The following is a 27,793-nucleotide window of genomic DNA, read 5'->3' on the forward strand; positions in this document are numbered from 1 at the left end:
CCTGCAAGGACGGAATACAAAAGAAATCTGCATTTGGCAATGAAAGGGGAAACGGTCCGTATGAAAAGAAATAGAAATCATTTCTCAAGAATGGAAAAAATGGCTACTGTGTTCCTAATCTTTGGGCTCTTGTTTGTGGAACTGCCTCAGTCCCGTCAGAGGAGTGCAATTGATTCGGTATAGGAGTTGCATTTGACATCCCAAGCAAATTTCACATCAGTGAGCAAGAGAGAAGGAATTAAGAACAGCAGCAAGCAAGCGGCTAGCCAAGTGCTGCCACCTCTTGGCTGCTGTAAGTACCACAGGGCATCAGCTAGCACCACAGAGCTAGAGAGAGACTTCAAAATGTGTGATCTTTACTGCCTGGTCCCTCCCTGTCATAATTAGAACGCTGAGATAACTCTCAAATCTTAACTAAGGGGGTTGGGGGTGTCTAACAGGTGCAGCCAGGACCAGAGTCAGGAGTTGGTACCCTCAGGCACTTGTCAAGGCCCACCACCCAGCAAGGGGCCTACTGTTGACTCCAGATCCCGCCAGTCCTTATCCTCTTTCTCCTCATTGTTGCTCCGTTAAACTTCCCTTTCCAATCTTCTGAGAAGTGGCAACACTATTACTACCTTCTCCTGCTGCTGCTGCATGTGTAGACAAGGCTGCTCACCTGTCTTGTTAACAGTTTCTTAGGCAGTCTTAGCAATTTCTGGGCTATCAGCTTAGAGAGGGAGAACCCAGACCCTGAGATCATCCTGAGGCCCTTCTTTGTGTGCTTCCTCAGCGTGAGCTTCTGGAGGGTGGCAACACAAGAACGGGCCTTTTCTGCAGTGGCTCCCCATTTGTGCAATGTTCTCCCCAGGGAGGTTTGCCTGGTGCCTTCATTGTACACCTTTTGGCACCAGGAGAAAATGTTCCTTTTCAGCCTTTGGCTGATTAGCATCTCATACCCCCTTTAAACTTTTTTTGGGGGTGGATTTGTTTATTCTTGTTTTTAATCATATATTTAGTGTTTTTATATTGTATTTTTAGTTTGTGAACCACCCTGAGAACCTGTGGACAAAGGACGGTATATAAATTTAATAAATAAGAATAAGCAAGGCACATACAGTTGTACCTTCGAAGTTGAACAGAATCCGTTCCGGAATTCTGTTCGACTTCCAAAATGTTTGGAAACCAACGCGCGGCTTCTGGCTGCCTGTAGGAAGCTCCTGCAGCCAATCGGAAGCCCCATCAGACATTCAGCTTCCAAAAATAGTTTGCAAACCGGAACACTCACTTCCAGGTTTGCAGCGTTCGGGAGCTGAAATGTTCAAGAACTAAGCTGTTCAAAAACCAAAGTACGACTGTATTTCAGTTGAGAAACCTTGATGAAATGTTGTGTGCAGCATGCAACACAGTTTGAATTACTTCTGAAGAAAGGCTTGCACTGGTAAAAGTAATTTCAGATATATCCTAGACAGGGTAAGGCAGAGAAAGAGCATGAAATTGACTCAATTACATTCAACAGAAACAACATGTCATGTTCCCTCTAAGGGGAATGCATTAGCTTCTGAGGAAGGAACAGTCCACATGTTTCTCTACTTGGTGAGCTGCAACAGGAAAATACAGGGAATACAAAGGGGAGATCAATTGCTCTTTAACAGCCTCTCCCTCCCCAATGTAGTGCTGCATCTGAAACTGCTCCAGATAAAGAAAATGTATTATTTAAACATCTCTGAAAATGAGACCGGGGTGGGGAACCTCAGGCCTGGGGGTCCAGTGTGGCCCTCCGAGGCTCTGTCATTGGCCCTTGGCACTCCCCACAGGCCGAGGACCTCCCCAGGTCATGCCATTTACTAGAGCTGCTCCTCCACCTCCTTGCCTGTCTGGAATGTGTCCTCAAGCGACAATAATGTGCCTTGCTAAGAGCTACATCCATTGCTATGCCCACTTTTGAATCTGGAAAGCGTCCCCTACATTGTGGAAGGTTGCCCACAAGAGAATGTGGTCCTTGGGGTAAAACAAAGGTTCTCCCCCCCTGTCTCAAGAGGTTATGGCTTTAACTCGTCTTGCACAGCCAAAACACTAGTCCTGGTTTCTTCGTGAAGCTTCCACCTGCCACATTTTTCAGGATCAGATCTCCTCATGCCAATTTTCCATTTAACTCAGTCTCTTTGGCTCTTAGGACAATGACAGAGAATCACAACAGCAGCCATTTTGTATGCCTTTATTTTGAGTTATTTGACTTACAGGCACTGTGCATAGGTGGAGTTTTATAACTCGGCAAGTTCTTCGTGTCATCGCTAATCCGGGAGAAATATGTGTTGGGAGAACTACCTCACAGCAAGAGTTCCAGTCTCCAGGGGGGCCTTAAGAGACATCTGGAGAAACAATTCACTTCTTTGAAAGCCACAAAGCAAGGAATCTTGTTTTACAAACAGGCTTAAAAAAATAAAAATGTATATATAATAGAAGCAATTTAAAAGCTAAATACAAGTTTAAAAATGGTATAAACTTACACTGCTTCAAGGACTCGCTCCCTGCCCTCCACAGACATGGAAAAAAATATGTTTTGAAAACTTAGCATTATTATTTAAAAGATTCCATGCATTAAGACTTAGTGTTCTAGGCAACTAAAAAAAGGAAAGGCAATAAATAGAACTTTTTAAAAAAACAAACCACTTTTCCATGACACTAATGGAACAGAAAGTAGTCCATAAGGCACTTCCACACAGGCTATTATTAAACACCAAAGGAAACCTGAAGGGGAAAAGCAGCCAAACAAAGCAACTATTTACAACAGCACTGAAGGTTGACAGATAGGGGCCTAATGAGATACAAATGAAGGAATCCCCCGAGGAGTTTGCATCCTTGAAAAAGGAGCCAAAGGGCAAAACACCATCCTGCAAAACACACACACTTGTTGCAGCATTAGAACCAACTCGAGATAAGAAACTGCAGCCAGCGCATTGCAAGGGCAAACAGGGTTGCCACATGACTACTGGGAAGAATGGAAGCAACGGGTTCTGGAAGCATCTGGGATGCATCGTGAACATGGAAAGGTTTAAGGATTTGTCGGTATTGACACCATCCAGAAAAAAACAACTCTGGAAAGTCTGTGACCTCAACTGAACAGTCCCCCTTCTCAAGGTTTCTGCAGCACTCGTGAATTCCTAGAGGGGGAAAAAAGCAAATGTACTGTCCTCACCTCCTGACATCAGTAAATGCCGCCCTTTGAGATGTGAGTACTGGAATGTTTTGCAAGAACACACCTGAGACATTGCTTGCCACTTTAGAAGGGTCTGCAGTGTTAACAAAGAGAAACCTGAACGGCAGGTATAGCCCTTTGCAAGCCAGCACTTCATCTGACAGGTTACTAGGTCACTCCAAGACAACTAAAGTCTTGGCAAAAGCAGGAAAACTGTGGACTCCCATCAGCCCCCAGCCACCACAGCCAATGCTCAGGGATTATGGGGGTCGCAGTTCAGGAACCCCTGGTGGGGGTTAGAGCCCCTGGCTTAGAGCAAGGGATCAGAACTTTTCTCGCCAGCAGTCCAAACCCAACCACAGTAGACAAATGGATGCACTATCAAATGTCAGGAGCAGACAGAGCTTTGCTATTCATTCAACTAACTACTTGGCAATTGCGCAGCTGCCGTATGCCAGCAAGAAATTGCTTGACTGTATTGAAAAGTAGATTTGATATTAAATTATTCCAACAAGCTCCTGTATGCTGATTAACTACACTGAGGTTAGTACATGTTAAAAGGCCGCTGTTCAAAATACCAGTTATATTTCTCCAAGGACGTTCTTGTTAAGTTCTTGATTCCAAAGACTCCGAAACTTCTCAGGAGGAAAGAGCACCGATAATCCCAGCAAACTGCCTTTAAAATCAGCAGCCCAAGTAATGTACTAACTTTGGACACAAGAGGGCAGCAGATAATTACAACTCAGTCTCTCCTTCGCTCTGCAGCTTTGAGCTACCGGTAGATAGAATTTAAGCAAGACTAGGGCACTGTCTTAATTCAACGGAGGTGTATGAGAACTGTACAAACCCTAACTGGTTAAACACAGATTGCATAAGAACTACCGAAGGGGGAACTATCCTTAACTGCTAAAGACTAAAAAGTCAATATTGGTATGCACTTCCATCGTCCCAAGCTTGGCTTCACATCCAGCATTTGTTCTGGCAAATATATAACTGCATATTTACACCTTAAATAAAAGGAGCTTCTAACTTTTAGAGCTGGGAAGGAGAGGGTGGGCAGAAAGTGTCTTGTAGTGCAGTTCAGAAAGTCAGTTTGAGGGGCTGGCTTCTGAGTAGTGGCAGAGCTGGACTTTAATGAAGGTCTTCACTCTGAGACAACTCCATTAGGATCTCGATGAGGTTCTCCAGCCCCCAAAGATAGCCGTCCTCCCGATTCCCTTCTATCCAGGGCACGTTGTGCTGGAGGACCTCTCCCTCTGGCAGTGGGGTGGTTTTCCCAAAGTCAATCATCCAGACTTTGGCCTGTTCTTTCTTGTCGTGGATGAAGAGGAGGGAACTCCCAATTACCTGCGACAGGAAAAAATAAAAAGGGGATCATCACACAGGATTCGAAGGCAAGTGGTCAGCATTCGCCCAATACATTTTGGCACCTGAGGCAAAACACCGCCTGCCACCGCCACAATGGAGAAGCAGTTTCCAAAGCTCCCTTCCCACCCAGGCTTAGCGAAAGGAGCCCTCACCTAGCCTCACTAGTCTGGTGGGGTGGATCAGAAAACCGTAGTTTTCGCTCCATAAGATGCACCTAGTTTTTATGTGGTTTGCTTCCGAGGTGGCAGTGGGGCGCTTGAGGCAGCGCCACCTCTTCTGTTTCTGCCACCTGAGGCAGCTGCCTCCCCCTGCTTCATGGCTGGGCCGGCTTTGGTCTAAAGGCAAAACTTGGCATTCTATGGTGTTGGGCCTGCTGTGTCCATAGCACTCTTGGGTTATATGAAAACAAGGTTGCTAGCTCTCAAGGTCACGGGGAAGTTAAAACATGCAATGTGAGAGGAGTAGAAACTCTCTTTGCCAATTAAAAAAAAAAGCAGTTGTTGAATATCCGCTCTCCCAAGTCACAAACCCAGTTAAAAATTCAATTCCAAGCAGCAGTTTTAGGAAAGTTAAATAAGTTCTGCCACCCAGTGCCAGCCTAAAACTGAAAGGCCTGAATCTCCAGGGATAAGAAGCTCCCCAAATGCACTGGGGGCGAAATCCCCTCTCTTTCTGTCCTTAGTCAGGGAGAGAACCTGGTCACTTCTCACATTTATTCAGACTTTCAGGACCAAATGACACACAGGACTTTTCATCACATAAATGGCAGCCGGGGTGGGGGTGGGCAAGCCAGATTGGGAATATAATGGGGGGTGAGAGGGGGGGTTTCCTCCCTTCAACCCCAGCCCTGATCAAAATTGGGGGCCCTGCACTTGCTATTCACACTGGGAGCATTCTACTTAGTGTGAATACCAGGGGGTTGGGTAGGGGTGGTTCTGATCAGGGCTGCAGTATGTTCCCCCTGCACTATGGTCCCCATGTAGTTTGCCACCCCACCCCCCATGAACATCAAATTATTGAATATCAAATAGTGATGCAATTCCAAAGCTTGTGGAAAGATTCTAGTCCGCTAACTTGTTTAGGTAAACCGAACTTAGCTTTGACCAGAGTTCTAACCTTTTTAAAAAAAGAGATCATAGAAAGGCGGTTTAGTTTTTACCTCGTGGCCCCTGAAGAATGGTGACAATTCCAAGGTATCACGGATTCCCTTCAACCGGTTAAGGTAGCCGTTCTGTAGTGGCAAGAAAAGAACATTTTTAAGAGCTTTGAAAATACTTCTGAAGCACCCAGTCTCTGAGCGTTGACCTTGCTTAGCAAGAGGCTGCACATTCCTCACATAGTTTGAACGGAAGGAGTTGCAATTTGTTTTGCGCACACACACACACACACACACACACACACACACACACTCTGCCTGTAAGCCAAATAACCGCTCCTGTATGAGGACTGCAAGCTGGGTGAGCTGCACTTCCAAGCAGCCAGCACAGACTTCCCAGCGCTTTACACCGCTGCCAGTTTTGCCCCTGTTCCTTTGCCCTTCTCAGTAACTGGCTGAATAAGAGCAGCTGGGGCCCAGTAATGGAAACAAGAAGAATTACTGACAAAAGAAGAATGGCAGATGAAATTAATGGACTATGCAGAATTAGATAAGATGACAGGAAGGATTCGAAACCTGTGGGATCAGATATTCTCAGAGGACCCGAATAAATATGTGAATTATTTGAAAAGCAATTGTAATCAACAGATTACGCTAGTAGGATTACAAGAAGTTTTGTAAGGAGGAATATATGAAATATTGCAAGGAAGATTATGAAGAGAGTTATTAGTTAAGATAATGAAAAGTAATAGTGAAATTAATAAATGTAAATTAAGTGAAAAAGACTGGAAAATTTTCAGATGTGATTGATGGAAGTCAAATTGTATAAGATATGAAATTGTGTTAAATGATTGTTGAAAATGATGTTAAAATTATATCGATATATCTATATGAGCAGCTGGGTGGGGAGGTGAAAAGTTTTCAAGGCTGTAGCAGTAAAAAAAGAAAAAAGTAAAGTAAAACACAAGCAGGGTCCAGAACCAGCAAAATGGCATGCTATCATGAAATACAGCACTGGTGTTCAGCTACTGGGTCCCGGCCTGATCTGAGATGGGCCACAACAGCAGCACTGCCACCTTACCAACACATGCTTAAATATTAAGAGAGTCTCCAAATGCTTGTTTTGCATTGAAGGTGGGTCTTGGGTCTGCAAACAGTGGAATACTATTGTGCTTCAGCATATACACGTGCACCCTCTTTTGGAAGTGGCTGAGGCTACAGGGCAGGATTAAAAAGGCAAGCAGGAGGGCAGGCAGACCCAGACACTACCCTGCACCTTCCCACAAATGTGGCAATCTCTCCTGCCTGCGTTACAGGTTGGTCACCCAAGACTGAAGACCAGGGGGCTCTCCAGATGTTCCTTTTCTCTGACCACTGGCCACGCTGGCTGGGGCTGATGGGAGCAACTAGCTGGTGTGTCACAGGTTCCCCCAACCACGACGTAAGGAGTCACGGTCACAAGAACCATTTCACTTTTAATTTTTTTTCAGACCTTTCCGGACTGCAAGCAAAATGATTCACATAGCAGAACGGCTCGGCAGTGAGCAACGCAGCAGCTTTCTTCATTGGCTCCAGAAGAAGCCCCCATTAACTACCATCCATTGTAAACTATCTCTGCAAACCTGCTATGGGTAAAGAGCCAGGTTCAGAGATGCTCGTCTGAGACTGTACGTGGTGGGATCTAAAATTGAGCTCACTTGCCCAACTGGGTGGTTTGCAGAGGAAATGCAAAGATGCATTCATTCTCATCTAATAGGAGGTTGAGAGAGAGAGGTGGAGCTGTACATCACCTGCATATTGAAGGCACTTAGTTCAAACCTTCATACAACTTTTCCCACTGGTTTCATGTAGCTGTTAAAATCAGAACAAGATGAGACACTCCAAAGGCTAATCAAAAGTCCTCTGGCTCCACTCTCTGGGTCTCTCCCTTCAGAAAGGACTGGCACCACCATTATCCTGGACTTTCCTGGTCCGTTCCTGGCATGACAACCCAGACGGACACGATGCTCAACAATACTGAAATCTACTGACGAGGTCAAAGGAAGCCAACAGGGTTCCTGCCACTTCCTGGCGTCAGGTCACCCACCAGGGCGACATGGTGCAAAATATTTAGAGCTATTTCACCAAGCAACAGGGTTGGGTGTGTGTGCGGGATCAACTCTTTAGGAGAGGTGATGGGATTCCCAGCCCTTGGCTTCCAGGAAATAAAGAGGTGGGGAGCTTCAGCGCAGTTTCCAGGTATACAAAACTCTACAGTTTACTTGGAAGGGTTGCCATTTTCCTCAAATCACAAGATGCACCCACCTTTCCTCCTCCCTCAGCAACAGCATTGTTCCAGGATTCAGTAATGGTGCAGGGTTGCTCACTGCAAGCTAAAAGGCCTCCTCCTGCATATATTTGTGATCTTTTCAGTTTGCAGAGGGTACTTGCATTTCATTTGTAACTAGAAATTTATGAGTAATCCCATGTGGCCTAAAATTATGTGAGATTGATACACCTATCAATCTTTCCTTGTCCCCTGACAGGCTTCTGTTCAAGCTCCAGCCACCACCATGGAGGAAGATTTGACAAATGTTACAGCAGGTGCACACCTCTGGACCAAAAAGCAGTAGGCAGATTGAGGGAGAGCAGCAGGATTGTAGTTTGCTTGTCCCTTGTAGTGAAATAGAAGAGGTTTTGTAACCATGTTTGAACATTGGAGCTCTCTCCATTATGCCTTGAAGGAAAGATGCCTTCAGCTGTCAGGAAAGCCACTAAGAATGGGTCACTACCAGGGCCAGATTTAGGTTTGATGAGGCCCTAAGCTACTGAAGGTAACAGGGCTCTTTATATGTCCAGCTGTCCTTTGTCAACAACAAATTCTTGCTGCTTTTTTGTGTTGAATATATGCTATATGGTAATTTATGGACCTAATAGGTATCCAAAGCCATTTGCACATAACAAAATATTTATTTTATCAAAATAATTGTTAACTCAAATACAATTAAGAAAAAGTATATTAATAGTGAAATACAATTAAGAAGAAGTATATTAATAGTGAAATAATTGCACAACACAAAACACTGTTGCTGTATGTAGATTTTATTTGATTTGTTTTTTATCTTATATTTTGGAAATATACATCCAGGTTTTTTCCCCTTTAATTTTTTGGGCCCCCCCAAGAGAGTGGGTCCCTAGTTTGTTTAGCTGATACATAAATCTGGCAATGGTCACTACCACACTCATAGACCCACTTGTGCTGCCAACCAGGCACCATAAACTTCCAACTTTCTGTTTAAACTTTGTGTGTATGTGAGAGTGCGAGAGACAGACAGACAGACAGACAGACAGACAGACAGACAGACAGACAGAGAAGGACAACAGTTCTTGCTTGTTTCCCCTGACATGACCCACAGCCAGTCCAGGACTCTTTCCTTCATCAAAGTGCTTAGTAAAGAAGATGAAGCTGTCAAGGGTGTAGGCCTGGATAGGTGGGCCTCATAAAAAACAAAAACTTTCTACTTCCCTAGCATTCAAGGAATCCCATTTTCAGTGCTCCATTACAGGCAGGATTTGGACCAGCTTAACTAAGAATCTGAACTAGTTAAGATATTGCGCATCTTCTTGGTGCATAACATAAACTGCCGAGGAAAGAGAGCAGGTTTCACATTAGCATGTAGCTGCGGATATTAAAGAAACCTGGGGTATTAAACTAATAAGGAAACCAGCTGCAGCGACTCACCAGAACGTTACGATTTCCTTTCGTAAATTCTCTGAAGGCCTCCATGACTTGTTCCTTTGTCCTGGTCTTCTTGAAATCCCTGTTCACGGTGCCATCTTCCTTCTGCAAAAAGCAATGACGAAATCCAAGGCTATTACTCAGAAGAATGCATTTGTGTCAACAGACAGCTTTGCTGTTCATTAAACAGGATGCGGAATAACCTACAACAGGGCAAAGGTACAAGATGGCCATCGTTTAAATAACAGCCATGGAGTGGGGGTTGAATGACTTGCAGACTGTCCAGAGAAGACTTGAGAATGGTTTTATTTGGGGGGGGGGGTTAGGGGTATTTGCAGCTTTTGAACACAATACAATATTCTTTCTTCAGCTGTGGAAATTACAGGAAGGGATCTGCATTGCCAAGTCCAGCCCTTTGTCCCACATGCCAACATGTGAAATGGTTTGCAAGTATAAACCTCTGTGCTATACAGAGGCTGATGATCAATTCATCTCAGGCATGAACCTTTCCCAGCACTACTAACCAAACTCCTTGAAATCCACAGGGTTTGCAAACACCTCTAAACATATAAATTAGCCCACATCTTTTAGTATTCTGCAATGAGGAGACTACGGTAATTCAAAGCAGAATGGACTACCTTGGAAGGTTTCTAAGCAGAGGTTGGAATCTTTAGCTGTGATTTCTGCATTGCAGAGGTTTGGACTAATGTCCCTTGGGGACCTTTCCCAACCCTACAATTCTATAAGCCAGCACAATTCAAGTACTAATTTGAGCAAGTCCGTGTGGTTTGTTTAGATCCAGATGGAATGAAGACACAGCACCCTTTTGCACCCATGGTTCTCATTTCAGCACCTGTTCAGAATCTGACTTCCATGAATGCACACTGTAGTGCCAGGGGACAATTTAACAACATCTTTTTTAAAAAAAACAACAACTTGTGCAGTGTGGAATCAGACAGCTATTTACTGCTTTGTGGCTGCTTTAAGACTTCCTGTCTGGCAGCCTAGCTGTGTTGAGAGCTGGTATCTGAAGCCTCCAGCCACGGACTCAGCTGAAAGTCGCAAAAGGGTGCTATGTTTCCATTCCAATTCATTTCTCCTGCTTCCCCAGATATCCAAGCAGCTGTGAGAGTGTGGTAAGGCCTGCGGCCTCCAGCCATGGGGTGAGCCATGCATCACCAAGCTCCCATAACTGCTCAGGATATCCGGGGAATGCTGCAGGGCTAGAGGCTACAGGAAAGCCGAGCCTCAAAACAGAACTAGCCACTTGCATCCAAACAGAACTTCTTAAGGCTTTTTCTTTTCTTTTTTTCAGCTGGCACACAACCTTCTGCTTCTTCTGTTCACAAGTTTGCTCACTTCCATCGGCAAAGAAACCTGCCTAAAGAATAACTTTGCAACCTTACATAAACCAACGTGGCAAAGCTCCATGCATCCATAATGTTTATATATTGGCTGATAGGAATTAAAATCCCAGGGATGGCAGGCAGCAGGAACTATGGCAAGCGCCTTCGATCTTTGTTCACCTATCTGTATCTACTTATGTTGTTTATACAGAGGGAGGAAAAAGGGTTATGTCTCAATAAAGGGATTACAGGATTTTCATTTTAAATTTAATTTATATACCACTTTATATATTTAAAGTATATCTCTATTCAGTGTACGAAAACCTGACTCACAGCTCTTTCTTCTACAAGAGACCTCCCATGAACTCTCTACAACACACATTCAAAGACTGCCATTTCAGTTTGACGGTGAAATAACTCGTTTGACCTTGGTGGAACTAGAACTTCATTACAATGCACTCGGCAAAACTGCTTAAACATCTAGTTCAACTGCATATTCAGTTGCAGTATATCGGGAACTCTATTGACAAAGGCAGAACTCCCGGCAAGTACCTTTCTCAGGAAATATTCCATCTCTGTTATACACCGGATAGATTCGAAACCCTCACCTTGATTCCTTCAATCCTGAATCCGAGAGTCGCTGTAGAACTTATTGTTTCCCTCCACTGCATGTATCGGGGCTTGGTTACGGCACGCTGGGCGTTCTCCTCCTCAGTCGGAGCCTCCGGATCCACTTCAATCATCTTTTGATACATGTCCTTCCGTAGGCTTGGCTTCTTCCTGGCCTTTGTTAGTTCTTCCTCCAAGTAGGTTCTGCAGAGAGGACATTAAGTGTTACTCTCACCATCTTCGGAAACTTATCTATCACAGCCAACTGGGGGGGGGGGGGCAAGTTTTCGGCCTCCCTCATATTTTGATCCTCTAGGATTTCCAGAAACCTGAAAGCGAGGTCAGAAACCTTCCATGTGCTGCTAGTTAATCTCCTACCAAGACACAGTGGTAGAAACTTGCAACTAACTAGGGCAAAACACCCTAAAAAGAGCAATACCTAGAATGGAAATGCATGTGTCGATTTGAGCTAAGAACTTAAGAGCAGTCTCTGCCCTGGATCAGGCCAAAGGCTGATCTAGTGCACTGCTCAAACACTTTATATTCTGGAAACCAAACACTTGTATTTAACAACATTTATGGAAGGTGACCATGAATAAAGATCACAGCCTTCTCTTTCAAACAACCATGAAAGGATAAAATAATTGCACGAGAAGGCCATAAATTATACAGGTGGGTAGTTCTCATGAGCAGTTTGCAATTCAGCATCCTTTCCAGATATAAGGGACACCTGGAATTGTGAATCACTCAGAGGGCATTAATTTGGCAGTATTAATATTGATCACCACCCCCCATTATGATGATGAAAGTATTGAGTGAGCCGCTCTGTGCATCCATTGCCTTCGTCAAATGCAGGGATCCTACTGATTTTTAATTCCATTTGTGATGGGGGACAAGGATTCAGAAAAGACACTTTTCCTAAGCATGTCTTCCCCATCTGCCCACTAGAGGTCTCTGCTTTCTATTAGTAACAGCTGCTTTAAATGGCACAGGCCGGGGCACTCCTGGGTCAGCAAAATTTATGCCAGTCACCCTGCAGCACTTCCTCAAGTTACTTTTTTGCTGCCCCAAACAAGCCTAAATGTTAAGTTCCTGGCTCCAATAACGTCTGCTGACTTAGTAGAGATAAGGCTGACTACAGATTTGTAGTCAGTAAATTTGGGAGCCAAACGCATATCCAGACTTTAATGCAAATCTGCTCCCAGCTATGAAAGTTACTAAGCACTTTGCAGCAGGTTTTGTGTCTCGGAAGAAGGGGAAGGCCGAACGGTTGCCTGTAGGCCTTCCAAACAAGAGGAGTGTCAGATATAAAACCATATTCCAAATGTTTCATACAAGCCAGAGAGGCGAGTGTGGTGGGCAGGGCTGGATTAAGACCCTAAGCACACAGGTTTTTGGGTGCCTCCATGTATATATCTAATTTAAAATATAAACAACAATGAACCATAAAATAAAATGGCATTTTTTGAAATGAAACAAAACCTGCAATAAGATAGAAAATAATGTGGTGGGTTTTTTGTATACTTCACGTTATCCTTCACTTTGTATTCACCTTATATTTGAAAAAAAACTTTCCTGCTTTTTCTAATTGCAAAGTCTTTGATCAGTTCCTCAAAACTAATCTTACGTAACACATCTGCTTCTTAGTAGAGATAAACCTGCCTTGTTGCATAGTTGTTCTGTTGGGTTTTTTAATATCTGAGAAAACTGAGAAAACGAACACTCAGCCGAGCAATTTGTGACCATTTATGTTAAAAACCCAGCAACCGATATTTGAAATAAAATTCCAAAGCTGACTCGGTTCTTCTCAGCATTCCACATGCCACACAACAGGGCTTATTCGGTATATATAACGAGAGGCTATATTCCTCTGAATACTAGCCAGAGTTATCACCAACAGGTGTAATCTCCAGTTCCAGATCATCCCCTCTTCCCTCCACAATATACCAAGTCACTGAAATTTGGCATAAACTGAAGTAGACCTTAGTCCGTGAAATCTTATGTCATGGATTGGATAGGGAGCCTCTCAATCTAATCCTGGGGACTCTCCTAGGCCCTTCCCTTCTCCAGGTCACACCCCTCATTGACTCCATGCTCTCAACTGCTAGACTCTGTCCTTGACCAGTAATACTGCCTCATATCTGTCTGGATGGAGAATTGCATGCATGTGAAGGCAGCTCTGTATAGGGAAGTTTTTAATGTTTGATGTTTTATTATGTTTTTATATTTGTTAGAAGTTGTCCAAAGTGGCTGGGGCAACCCAGACAGATGGGTGGTATATTATTATTATTATTATTATTATTATTATTATTATTATTATTATTATTACTATTGCCTCTCGCGTCACGCATTTCCTGCCATAATAATCTTGTCCGACTCTTTGCTGCTGTTTGTGTATTGAAAAGGTATCCTTTGTACCATTAATGAAGAATTTTGGCTCCAGTTTGAATTTGAATTAGTCGGCCAAGGGTTCTCAAAAAGAGTTCAAGTTTCTGTACAGTTGCCACCAGTTTCGAAGTACTCTTGTATACCAGACCTACAAGTTGCTTCTAGGTCAAACAAACTGCGAGGCAAAAATCCTCCGCTATCTCCTTGAACAAGGATGTACTTTTTTGGGGGGAAAGTACTCGTTAACCCAGCTTAGAATGTTTTTCCATTTGTTCATGCAGTTAATTTGAACTTTGCTTTCCCTCAGCGCAAACAGATTCCAAGCCAAACAGAGCAAACGGCATTTTTCCTCACAACGAGTAAACTCACGATGACACCGGACAGTGGATTTCTTTATCCTGGAAAGGGGGCTGGGAAGAGGGTGGCTCAGTATCTAAATTGCCACTTCAGCTAAAGTTTATCCAGCTATGCGGCTCACCGAAGACATTTTCTTCACAGGTAAACATCAAGACTTTCATTTTAATCTCCGACACTTAAATTAATTTTTTTCAATAATAATAATAATAATGAGACCCCTTTTGCATTTTGTCATGGTAATGTTCAGGAAGAATTTGAGACTGAATGGCAGAAGTATACATTTTAGCTTATGAAAATAACCTGACAGACACGATATAGCCCAGCTTATCAGGAATTCCCACAGCCAACCTGGTTTAAATAACCTTGGGTGAGGACTGCACAGTATTCACCCTCTGCTTCCAATTTACAGCTTACCCACATAACACTATTCAACTGAAAAGTATGGTCTTCTAAGGACATCTTTATTACTATATTCACTTCTGAGCCAAAAGGCCTATCAGACAGAGCAAGTCCTGCCATTAGGGAAAGTTATTTCATTTATTACTTTTGTATTTTTACTGACAACTAGCAGGAGAGGTACTTGTGGGATTTTCTGCCTCAAATGCCAAAACAATATCGCGGCATCGTGCACTTTGACTTGGTGCGGAGACAGGGTGCCCTAAGCTGATCTGCCCTCAGACGGCAAAATGCATTGGAACAGTCTTGCCTATATCGGTGCTAAGCTTGGCTTAGTGGTCAGATCTGCACCATTTTTTAGGGAAAATATGAAGTAGGGGGGGTTGGTTTCAAAGTGATACAGCAATTTAAAACCAGCCTTTCTTGCTACCTTAAATCCATCCATCCAAATGGCTGGAAAAAAGGCTTCACCCTTAGAGCCTAGCTAGGTATTCTGGAGATGTGTGGCTGCCGCCATCTTCCAAGTAAATGCAGTAACAGAAATGTGTGGCATGATGACCTCATGCTCAGCATTTTCCTGCCTCCCGTGGGGGAGCAGAAAGGCATTGGACACTGCAAGATGAAATCATGCTTCTGTTGTTACTGGATGAAGCTGGGGAAGAGGCAGCTACCAAGGAAAACTGACCTGACTCCCATCTTGCAATCCATGACACAGGGAGAGTCAAAGTCAGCCAGGAGATCTTCCATCTGATTGTAACGCTCCCCATCCTTCACTATGTCCCCATGGTAGGCAGGAACATACGGCCTAAGGACATCATTCATCAAGCGGTCCAAGCAGCGCTGTTCAGACTCGCAGTGCTTCTTCAGTATCCTCCCATTAGCTGCAGCTTTGAAGCTACCTGAGAGACAGAACAAAAAGCAAAGGATAACACTGAGTTTTCCACTGGGTACGGAAAAGGTTTCACACAGGCTTGTTCCCTGCCTCTAAGAAAATGGTTAAGTGCAGTGGCATCAAATAGTATTTCCAGGCACAACACAGTCATGTTTACTTCAAAGAAGATCCTAGTTAGCAACTCCAGATCATTCAGGGGCACATGCATGTGCACATGTTCAAAAGGGTGAGGTGCTAGAAGATGCTCAGATACGCAAGGGAGTGCTAATACATAATGGAAAACTTTCAGGTTATCTTTAGTGTACCCTTAAACATCAGGCTGAAAGGCTAGGCAACTGGAAAGCCTGGAAAACAGCAGCGAAGTCTGGTTCCTAGGTTAAAACTCTAGGTGAATTTCTCCATTCTAAGGCCAACTCAACAATGGAATAAGCCTCCTTGAGGGTTTTCAAGGCAAGGTTGACAACCATCTGCCAGGGATATATAGTCAGGCTATTCTGAATAAGAGAAGAGTGTTGGCCTGGACTGGATCCCAACAGATTTCAAACACTGTTTGTTTCAGAGCAAAGACTTGCTTTGGTGAGGACATCAGAGGATTTTGATGGCAGAAGTTATGTGCCCTTTTTCTGTGGCTCAGACATTAGCATTAATCCTTGGGCCATCTATTACAGGTGCCATAGATTTCCCGAGGTTTTTACACACCTTAGCATTTGGCTCAAGCCACCCCCATGAAACGAACTAGCGCAAGCACTTATGTTTCAATTTCCAGAAACAATTTGCATTAAGGTAGCTAATTATCTTAATCCACCAAGAGACTTCCGAAACACTTTCTCTTTATCAGGCGGGAGTTTCCCTTTGAGATTACACAGCACAACCTAAATCTTCTGTACCTGCGTGCCCTGCTAGCTGGATCCAGGGATATTTCTTCTTGAAGGACATGACGAAAGGAGACCAGTGCACCATGTTCTTGATCTTCCGCCATGACTTGCTCTAGAAAGGGTGAAAAACAATTAAGTATAGTTCACGCAAACTGTAATCCCAGTAATATCTGACCTAGAGACAGTGGTTAAATGTGAAAGGGGAAACACTGGTGAAGAACAAGCTGAGGCAGGAAACTAAGTCTATGTTACAATAAGCAGCTAAATAATCCAAGGATTGACCAATCATCTGTTGTGTGCCCCACCTCTGAAGCTATATACAGATGGTCAGTCGTTCACAAATTTGTTATATACGTACACACTCATTCAACTTCCTGTTCCTGTGTGAATTTACAGAGATGAGAGAGAGAGAGAGAGAACGAACAGCTTGCTTCAAAAAGAAAAGGACACCGTCCTATTAATACAAGAAGGGGGGAGGGACACTGAAGAGTGTTCACCTCTTCCTCTTCAGGCAAGAACTGAATTACTGTGCATACGCCCTTGAGAAATTCTCTGCCCTTTTGTATCTGACATTTGTTTTTGCCATGTCCCTGAATCCAAGAACCTATTTTTGTTCTCCTGAGAAAGACATCTGCTTTTGCCATTAGTTCTGAGTACACGAATGTCACTTTGACCAGAGGAAGTACTACCCACAATGGTAACAATTTCACCTTTGATTAAGTGTGTCTCTCATGTGTGCACATGAGCCCAATTTGGGGTAAGGTGGGGTGGGGAGAGGCAGAATAGGTCTATGTGCTGCATGAAGAAGTACTTTCTTTTATCTGTCTTGAATCTTTCAATATCACCTTCATTGGATTTCCCCATTTCGAGTGATATTGGACAGGGAGAAAAAAGCATTTCCTTGGTAAGAGAAAACAGGAATAAAATAAAATAAAGTTTTAAATTATACTCCTGTGATTGGGGGTGACGACTATCAGATAGACAATGAAAGAGACATATAGTTCAAACTTGGAAGGATAAAAAAATACCCACCATTCATTTCTCAAGAGGCTGAACATCTTACTGCCCTTGCTACATTTGAACATATATCTTGTAATCATCAATCAATCTCTTCTGGATATCTATTTGGACATATGGACTCTGCATGTTTGAATTAGGATTGATGGATTATTCTTACTGTTAGTGTGAGCTGACGTCGTTTCTTTCTTTTTTCTTTCTGTTATATTTGCAACAAAACATATATTTAAAAAGAAACTAGACAGTCTTAATATTAACAAAAGTTGCAATTAATTTTAGGTGGTGTGTAACGGTTCTTGCAACCATAAAAGGTGCATACCCAAGATATTTTTAACTGATTAGCTTTTTCTGTCCTAATTTTAGCAAGATGAAGAGTAAAAGGGCAGATTTCTCCCCCCCAAAACCCCCCCCCACCTCTTTTAAACAGAGATGTTGAGTTAAAGGTTACAAGTATGAAATCATGGGACGGTAATAACTGGAAATTAAGATTGCAATCCTATACTGTACAGACTTATCTGGGTGTAAAGCTTGCTTCAGGGGAGTCTCCTCTTATGGGCAAAGTGGAATGTAGCCCTGCTATGATTCTGTCCCCCACAAACCCTCCAGAGCCACAGTTCAGTCTTTCTCCTGTCACTCACAACCATATTTATACATTTTCAGGCCTATGACAGCCCAGCCTAAGCCAATCAAAAGCATGCATTCTTCCTGTGGATGTTGCTCTTTCGGCATCTGCATAGTTCATTCGCTCCCTACCTTGTTGCTGTGTGAGTGAGAAAGAGATGGGAAGAAACTCAATTTTATCTCCTTTTTTTGGCCACATTGCAGAGGACAGAGAAGAAGAACCCTCCACAGGTTTCCCTGGTTTTAATTTAATCTCTGGAGCGACTTGCATAGTTCAATCCTATTAATACTTACTTGGAAGTCGGTCCCACAGTTATTCAAAGTTTTTTTTAAAAAAACCAACCAACTACGTAGGGTCAGGTACCAAGTTAGCAAAGTTTACAGAAGGAAAGTTTTGAGGAGATTTCACCCCTCCCATACCCAAGAATCTCCTGACCATCTCCTGAGGTCTTTGCTGACTCTACAGAGAGGAGGAGCAATCTATTGCTCTCTACTTAATTAGTCATGTGAGTGAATCTCTGTGTGTGAGAGAGTCAGTCAGTGAGCCGGAGAGAGAGTGCAAGAGATATTATTTAGAGATAAGATTGCTGCTGCAGGCACTCAGAATATTTAGCTCTGTATATAGTTTTGTATGATAGCTGTAGTAATAGAATAAAGAAGGAAGATATTTTACAGAGCTGCTCTCCGAGTGGTTTATACTCTGCAAGACTCTGCAAAACGCTGCTGCGCAACGACTGCATTACAGAGAAAGTAAATCCGGTGCTCTCAGCTCCAAGCTGTGAGTCCGCAGCACTGTCACCTGTTCCTGTGTCAAAGGAGGACTCTGGCAGTGCTACCCAGCTCGCCTAGCCCAGTCGGGGCTGTAGTGCATGAGTCCAGTTGGTACACTGGCTCAAGGGCGATGCTGACATCGGTTATGGGCCCAGTCGTCTGACCAGTCGTTGTTCCAGTCATCCCAGTCGTCCCAGTTGCCAAGGTGTCTGTTGCTGATCGCTGGACGGCGGAACGGAGGCTGCATGCTGGACTGATTTGTGGTGCCTAGAAGCAGAGCTGTGTTGGAGCAGAGTTCTCAAGCTGCCGCTGTTGCTGTTGCTGCTGCTTGAGGTATGTTGCTGACTGCCAAAAGAAAGAAGATAGCTTCCCTGTTTGCCTGTTAATTGCGCTCTGAGTGGGAGAGAGAGTGGCTGAAGAAGTCCAAGGCTTTATCTGTGTTTGCACGAGGGAAGTGTCTTGCTCTAAGTAATAGCAGACATGGCCTGTGCACATTCTGGCCAGATGGCTCTATCTTTTCCCCTCCTCACGCCTGAAAACTATGCAGTTTGGCAAGTTAAAATGAAAGCGCTTTTACAGAGGGAAAAGCTATTTCACACCATAGAAGATGACCCTCCAGATAAAGATGATGATGATTGGGCTGAGTGGCATGCTGCAGATATGAAAGCCCGAGGGACAATTGTTTTGAGTGTTTCAGACCACTTGCTGGTGAACTTAGAGGGTCAAGAGACTGCACAAGCTGTTTGGCATAAGTTGAGAGACATGCATCTGAGACAAAATGCTGGTTCCAGTGTGATTTTCTTCAAGAAGCTGTGCAGGTTACAGTTGCAGAAAGGTGGTGATTTGCCTAGCCATCTATCTCAGTTAAAGCGTCTCAGACAGGACCTTGTTCAGCGGGACCTGGCTATTTCAGAGGCTGTGTTTGCAATGCTGATGATAAATAGCCTAGATGAGTCTTATGATGGAGTAGCTGCCCAGATTTCTACAATGCCTTCTGACCGGCTAACAGAAGATTATGTGTCTAGCGTGCTCTTGAATGAGTGGGATCGCAGACAGGCTGTTAAAGAAAGCCGGGATTGTTCTGCTAAAAATGTGCCTGAAAGTGTGCCTGAGTTTTCAGCAGGGGAAGGCGAAAGTGAAACTGCTGCTGTTAAAGCACTAAAGTTAAAGCGGTGCTTTTCATGTGGAGCACAAGGCCATTTGAGTTTCCAGTGCTGCAAGAAATCTTCAAAGAAGAAGGGAAACTTCAGAGGCAGAGGGGGAGGAGGACGAAATCCCCAAGCACCTGCTACTTCAAAAGTTTTGCTCTCTCGCTGCTGCAATCAACGTGGGCGGAGTTTCTTCGTGATCGACTCTGGCTGTACCAACCACGTAGCCAAAGATAAGGATCTCTTTGTTCAGCTTGAGAAGCAAGAGAAAGTAATTCATCAAGCAGATGGGACAGTTCTCACGAGTGAGGCTAAAGGAACTGTGTTCTTAAAGAGCCTGAATACAACAATTAGGAATGTCCTGTATGCGCCTGAAATTCAGGACAATTTATTGAGCGTTTCCCAGCTTGATTATCAGGGTTTTAAGGTGGTGTTTGCTAAATCTCGCTGTGAAATTCGTCGAGATGGCAAGCTCATTCTATATGCAAAATGTGTAAATGGTCTGTATCAATTGCCTTTTGTTTCAGGTACAGGTACTGCAGAAGCAACTAAGAAAGAGTGTTGCAATTTGTCTGTTGATAAGAATGAGAAGTTGCATGACCAATGTATTCATCATTACCACCGCATTTATGGTCATTTGAATTTCCAGGCTGTGGCAAAAATGCCTGACATGGTTCAGGGTATGAAGCTGAAAGAGTGTCCCTACCACATGAAATGTGTTTCTTGTGCTGAGAGTAAGGCAAGGCAAGCTCCCAAAGGTACAGAGTCTGGGAGAGAGGCCAAGAAACCATACGAAGTCATTCATGCAGACTTAGTGGGGCCTCTAGCGCTCTCTAGAGGCAATTCAAGGTTTTTCATGGTTTTGATAGACTCGTACTCTAAATATGCATGGGTCTATATGCTGCAGAAAAAGTCTGAAGCCTTTACTAAGTTTCGTCAGTTTTGTAAATGGCTCAGGAATGTACATAATGAGAATGTACATTGTTTTTTCACTGACAGGGGTGGAGAGTTTTGTTCAGAGGAGTTTGAGGCTTTTCTTTCTGAACAGGGTATTGAGCATAGGACTGCCACGCCCAGATCGCCCTGGCAGAATGGTTTGTGTGAGAGATTGAACCAGACCCTGCAGCAAGGAATCAGAACACTGTTGCATGATTCGGGGCTGCCCAATCCGTTTTGGGCCGAAGCTCTTTCGTTTTTCTGTCACGTGTATAACAGGAGGTACCAGTCTAGTATAAATTGCACCCCATATGAGATGCTTCACGGAAGGAAGCCATGTGTGAAGCACTTTAAAATTTTTGGTTCGGAGGTTTGGGTGCACACCTCGCAGGGTGACAGAGTAAGCGTGGAGAACATGGTATTTTCCTAGGATATGAGAAAGGGTCTTATCGTGTCCTGATCACAGACACGAAAACCATAAGGCTGACCAGGAGCATTGACGACAATCCACAATGGGACAGAGTTGGTGTTTTTCAGTGCCATCCCATTTGTGGTGATGGTGCAAAAGGGGCAAAGAAAGTTAAAAGGGAGGCAAGGTCTGATGTGATTGATAATTCTGATGCCAATGTAGATCCAGGTGATGGCACAGATTATCAGAGCCCAAAAGCCTCAGGTGAGTCTGACGCTGATTCAGACTTAGCAGCTTCATATACTTTAGCTCCCCATTCTCCTGAAGAGGAGGAAGCACCAGAACAAGAGGATCAAAGAGTTTTGCGCAGATCTGAGAGAACAACCAAGGGGGTACCACCGAAAAGGTTTTCTGAAGAGTTTGCAAAGGCTGCGGTCACATGCAACTCTGGTGGGGTTTTTAAACCTAGCATGAAGTGTGCTGAGAGTAGTGACACAAAACGCTGCATTTATTAACTTACCTGACAATTGAAGGAAAGCATGTGTTTAAGTACTGAAAATGGTTTGTTCAAATCTGCCTAATTAGAAATGTAAATTTGTATTTGAGGAAGAAATGTGTATGAAGATTTTTCCAGAAGCTGCTTATTCATTTGTGTATTCACAGTGTGTATTTTGTGTGAACTACAGGTTGAGATTTATGCTTTAACTCTTTTCCTAATAGACACAGAGTGGTTGAAGTAACTGTTTAATGATATGATAAAGTGTCTTAGATAAGGGGGAGAGAGATACCTGCAAATTGCAGTTATGTTAAAGATTCTTGAATGGTCGGATGAAATGGGGGAGGATGAGGAGATTTCACCCCTCCCATACCCAAGAATCTCCTGACCATCTCCTGAGGTCTTTGCTGACTCTACAGAGAGGAGGAGCAATCTATTGCTCTCTACTTAATTAGTCATGTGAGTGAATCTCTGTGTGTGAGAGAGTCAGTCAGTGAGCCGGAGAGAGAGTGCAAGAGATATTATTTAGAGATAAGATTGCTGCTGCAGGCACTCAGAATATTTAGCTCTGTATATAGTTTTGTATGATAGCTGTAGTAATAGAATAAAGAAGGAAGATATTTTACAGAGCTGCTCTCCGAGTGGTTTATACTCTGCAAGACTCTGCAAAACGCTGCTGCGCAACGACTGCATTACAGAGAAAGTAAATCCGGTGCTCTCAGCTCCAAGCTGTGAGTCCGCAGCACTGTCACCTGTTCCTGTGTCAAAGGAGGACTCTGGCAGTGCTACCCAGCTCGCCTAGCCCAGTCGGGGCTGTAGTGCATGAGTCCAGTTGGTACACTGGCTCAAGGGCGATGCTGACAAGTTTTCCATCTCCTCTCCTTCTGCCGCAACCACCTGTGCCCCTCGAAAAGCGTCTCCCTTGAATAATGAGACTCCGCACAACAATTTGGAGTGCTCTTGGCAAAGAAGAGGAGAATCACCCAACATTTGCCCAATTCTGGGCAACTATATTCTTCTCCATCAGCCCACATTATTCAGAAGGGGCTGTTTGGAGCAAAGGAGGGAGAAGAGGCCAGGCTATTTTCTCCTTCTGTGAGCTTTCTTAAGTGAACTTACTTCAGAACCCAAGCCATTTAGACTCTAGGAGCAAACAATCTTGAATCAAAGGGCATTAGCTATGCATGTGCCACAACCTTCCACAGGCCCTTGCAGTCTCCCGGTCCTTGTGTACATGGGACCACCTGAAATGTGCACGTAAACATTTAGGAGTAGCGGTGGCAGGACCAGGGGAGATCAGCCTAGCAATGGGGTTCTTTTACAGAACCAAACTGGCAACTTGTCAGCAGCCTCTCCTTTCCCTCTACCAAGTCCAGGTTTAGTCAAAGGTTGCAGCCTTGCCAAATTGCTGTCAAATGTTTCTGAAGGCATCTGCCTAGACCAACATGTGTGTTTCCAAGAAGACTGCCAGGAGCACTGTACTTTGGCTCTTTTGTTCTATGCTGGCAGAGAGCACAGTTGGATTCCCCTTTTGCTTTTTTTTGTTTTGTTATTTAAGCAGCCCTTTGCTTTGACTGATGTAAAAAAAATAAAAAATCTCAAAGGAGAGTCTCCAAGGGAATTTGGGCTTCACATCAATAGGACTCAACTTGCCCAGCAGAGGAATCCTCCTACGAAAACACAAACATAAGTCACTCAGTCCCAGGATAAAAGTGACTGCCAGAGCAGTAACTGTTCTGGAGCCAAGGTTTTGTTTCCTCGGTGGTTAGCAATCATATAGCAAGAGAAAACCTTGAAGCACTTCAAAGCCAGACTGAAATGAAGCAAAGCTACGTCAAGGATAGTACACAAACCATCACGGTCCGTTTCCTAAACAATATTGTAAGCAGACTCCTAGCAAAACCAGCCCTTCCCCTTCGAAGTTAGTAATGCCCCATTGATGAGTTAAGAGTCCTAGTGATACCTATGTTGGGAAACTCTACAAACCATGTGTTAAAAGATGGGGGTGGGGGATGAATGGGATCTTTGTGTGCAGGACACTGAAAAACTCTTTCCCACGGCAGAACTACGTGTGGAAGAGTAACATTTAAGGATTTCTTATCTGTGTGTCGCCCAATTGTGTGTGACATATGCACACCAGAGCTCATTCCCTGGGAACAGCGGCATTGTGCGCACACAATTGGGCAATGTACAGATAAGGAGTCCTTAAATGTTAACATTTCAGCATATGCTGCTGCCACACTGAAGGATTTTTAAGGCAGTGGCCTGCACATAAGAAAGGTCGACTTTTATATAATGGTTGCGATGAGCCAAAAGGGTACACCCATATTATCAAACAGGGCCAAATTCAATGAGTGGCTATCAAGTTTCCTCAAAAGAAAAGACCAGATCTTAATGGATTTTGAACTTAGGGGCTTTCCATCGGGGGATATTATGAACAACAATAGGATGAAACTTTTGCTTCTTCAAGGCTCAGGCTTACATGGCAGTTGACACAGTTCTCTAGCAAGAATAGGGTGTTTTGCTTCACCAACCAACGAATTGTGCTGGGTTTTCTTAAGTCTGAGTTCTTAAGGGCTGCCTCCAGGGGAAGAATTCAGTGTCATGCTTTTCTGATTGTTGCATCCGTGTAAGGCATTTCAGCTTGTCAGACAGAACAATCCCCCTTCTCCTCTACCTGTGCACTCTTCTGGGGGTTCTGGGAATTTTCCTGACACCCCGAACCAATTTCGGGGGCATGGGGAGGTAGGGAGAAGGAGATAAATCATTTTGTACAGGCTTGCACCGATGTGACTCATTAGTTGAATCCTACCCTGGGCATTTTTTTGCAGGTGCATTCTGCAACATGTCATTGATGCAATAATAGTGCATTAGTAGTGTATTTATACTGGACTATCCACACACCATTCTGCTTTATTAGTTGTTCTGCAACACTTCGCCAATTATTGCTCTCTGGAGGGGTGCTCTTGTATCGAATTCAACAAAAGCAGGGCAGATGACCCCTCCCCCCATGGAACGTCTGTGGCATAAAAAAGCATGCAGGATTTCAGCAGGACAGCATGGGGCACACACTCTGACTGGAAATGGCTGCGTGTCCACCACAGGTGCAAAACACTGTTGAATACAGGGCCATGTGCAGCTACCCCGATACCATCATAATTGCAAATGATCATGAATGCACATTAAAAAAAGACACCTGGAGGGAGCCTCTAGGTCAGCCTTTCATACAGCCCTCCATCATGAAGCTGTTGGGCTACTGCGGCTTCATGCAGAATTCATCTATCGCATCCCTATAAAAGGGAACTGTGCATTTCAACCAAATCAATGCAGCAAGATTGTGAACTATAACACACGTTTGCTATCCCTGTGTGTTCCTCATTCATAAACAAGGAAGCTTATGAACTTTCTCCCTTCTGAATTTTTGCTTGGATTTGGGGATCCCAAATTAGCTAGTTTTGTTCCTGGAACAGCTCCAAGGAGTTTATGACTTGCTTCTCTTGTAATGCTATAATCTCCTTATGTTGCGGCTGAGCTTCTCATGTCATCTTCAGCTATGCTGGAAAGCCACAAGGAAGCAATTCTCTATTACAGAGAGGTTAAGTTCATACATAAGGGAGCAGTGTGCTTGGGAATTCACCATGGACATTTACAGTCAATCATGGCTATGGAAGCTTTAGGGGGCCATTAGTTCTCAGAGGAAAAAAGCCCTACATCAGCCCATTGTCCTCAAGAGCTTCATTTGTTAGATTAAAACAAGGACTCATCACTCGCTCAACTGGTGTCTTTTGAAAGGGCAAAATGTAGCCAAATTTTGAATGGTTCCCCCCCCCCCCGTTTCATTTTACAATTTATACAAGAAGAACCTTTCATTCAAAAGCCCTATGAAAGAAATATTGTGCCTGCCTGATAGAGGTAACACCTCATTTCTCCTTGTCTTTCCAGAAGAATTTACAGAGAGCCCATAACTTTGTAAGCTATCAAAAAGTTCTATTTGTCGGCCATGATATATGAACCTCTAAGGTTGGAAGCAGCAATTTGCTGTGCAAACACTTTGCCCTATTGTGTAAAGCGAAGAGATCTAAGAGCATCCAAGAGAGTCCTAAAGGAGGAGACAGAATGTTTGCCTAGAAATGAGTTGACCTATTTTTTGTGAGACGACATGGTGCCAGCAGTCATTGCGAATGGGGGGGGGGGGTGAGGAGCAAGACCATTCCATGCTTATTAATGAAGGTGGGGGCTTTTTAGGAATGAGTTGAGGTTTCTGCAATGATAGCATCCTCTTTCTCCCCCCCAAAAAATTAAAAAAGCAAAACATCTTCCCTTCCCTGCCAAGCAATAAGTTTTGTTTATTGGCTAAGGACATGGAACAGCAGACTACTCTGCCCATTAACAAGCCTTGGCAGGTAGAAACATCTGGCTGAACAGCTCATTGCTGGAAGCACAGCTTCAAGCCTGGCTCCAGTCCTTAGGAATGCTCTCATTCTGGCACATACAGAATAGCCCTTACAGAGGCTTCAACCCAAGTGGTACATGACCCCAAGGGTGTGAGCTCCAGTTGACAATTGCTCTCTTACAGCAAAGTTTTGTTTTTCCATTGTCCCAATTTTGGGCCCCAGACTAGCCATCATTCCTCCATAAATCAGGAAAGAAAGCTCTGCTCTAGCTTTCCAAAATGAAACTTAGAAGATTTTGGTAAATGATAACACAACCAGCAAGTCCAGTCCTATTTTTCATCTGAGTGAGCACTTCAAGCGGCTGATTGCGGGACATGAGATGGATTTGCTGCCTTGCCCCAAGCAGTAAAATGTCTTGGGGGCAGCCCTAACAATCAGTCCATGTGTGCCAGTATGCACACACAGTTACCCGATGTCTGGGAGTCCCCATACCAAAGAGAAGAAGAACCACCACCATATGGACTTCAAGCGTCAGGATGAATTTGACCGTGCTGTGGAGCAACCCACAATCTTTCCTTCAACACAGCAGAAAGGCCTCACAGCTGTCCGAACTGCCAGGACTGAACAAGATGCCAAGGCTTCAAAAGTTCACCTCCTGGCACACATTTCCTTGTAAAAAAGGGGGGGCAAGAGGGAAGGGAGGTGGAATTTTAGCACCTCACTTGCATCTCACATATGCCTTTGAGGGACAGGAAAAGCAAGCATAACTATGCCCTATGCTGCCATTCCTCCACCACCCTCCAAAGCTACTTCCAGCTGGTGAAAACATGCAGCCGCAAGCCATAAAGCCTGGACTGAAGTTAAATCCACACAGATAAGGATGCTTTACAAGCTCATAAGATGTGATGTGTCCGACTTAACTTGCTGGTTCTTTCACCTGGCCTTGCTCCTGCAAGAGAAGATGACTGAAGAACATAAGAAGAGCCTGCTGGACCACTGGACCATTTAGTTCAGCATCCTGTTCTCATAGTAGCCAACCAGATGCTTGTGGGAAACCCACAGGCAGGATCTGAACACAAGAACATTCTCCCCACCTGCGGTCTCCGGCAACTGGTATATGGAACCATTACTGCCTCCAGCTGCAACCTCTGACAATCTTCTCCTCCATGAATTTGTCCAATTCTCTTTTAAAGCCACCTAACAGCTCCTTGATCTGAAGGCATTAGTAGGTGATAAGGACTGTCTCCATGTGCAAAAATCTCTACCTGCTGACTCTGCTATGCCAATTAAGTACCAACAGCGCATGTGCGGAGGCAGTTGTATGCACGCTTTGTATAATTTTCAAAAAAATAAAAATCCAACCCAGGAAATGCTCAAAAACACACAGGCAATTATAAATTTGCTTGGGTAGTTTTCTGGTTAGGAGTCTGGCCGGAAGAGAAAAGAAAGCAATTGCAAATTCTCAGCAGACACTTTTTTGGATTGTTGCAACAAGTGCTACAGAAATTTTTAATGTGGTTTGCTTGTGGAGTTTTCTGGGATGATCAAAAGAAAGTTATATACGTGTGTGTGTGTGTGTGTGTGTGTGTGCACGCGCGCGTGTGTGTCGATATTTATAACCATGCTCCCCCATTCAGGAAGGCACCAGAAATAGTTAAAATGACCGACAGAAAATAAACGAAAGCACCGAGGAAGTAGTGGGTGTGTAAAGGGGAGTAGCAGAAAGTGACAAATGATGCACCCAAAAATTTCATAGAATTGGAAGGGACCATGAGGAT

At 44.0% G+C, this 27,793-nt stretch overlaps 1 protein-coding gene across 1 annotated transcript in view; it reads right to left on the reverse strand.

Moving 5' to 3' along the window:
- Positions 1-2,181: 2,181 nt before the first annotated feature.
- Positions 2,182-27,793, reverse strand: part of ITPKB (inositol-trisphosphate 3-kinase B) — an 87,953-nt gene continuing 62,341 nt past the window's right edge. The window contains exons 3-8 of the mRNA XM_081903880.1: positions 16,236-16,335; positions 15,142-15,355; positions 11,315-11,519; positions 9,364-9,465; positions 5,706-5,777; positions 2,182-4,525 (exon numbers count right to left, since the gene is read on the reverse strand). Coding sequence (XP_081760006.1) covers positions 4,310-4,525; positions 5,706-5,777; positions 9,364-9,465; positions 11,315-11,519; positions 15,142-15,355; positions 16,236-16,335 — 909 coding nt within the window. The 3' untranslated portion in view covers positions 2,182-4,309. The remainder of the gene's footprint in view (positions 4,526-5,705; positions 5,778-9,363; positions 9,466-11,314; positions 11,520-15,141; positions 15,356-16,235; positions 16,336-27,793) is intronic.

This window comes from Podarcis melisellensis (assembly GCF_964234715.1).
Source record: "Podarcis melisellensis genome assembly, chromosome: 3".
Classification (NCBI taxonomy): domain Eukaryota; kingdom Metazoa; phylum Chordata; class Lepidosauria; order Squamata; family Lacertidae; genus Podarcis; species Podarcis melisellensis.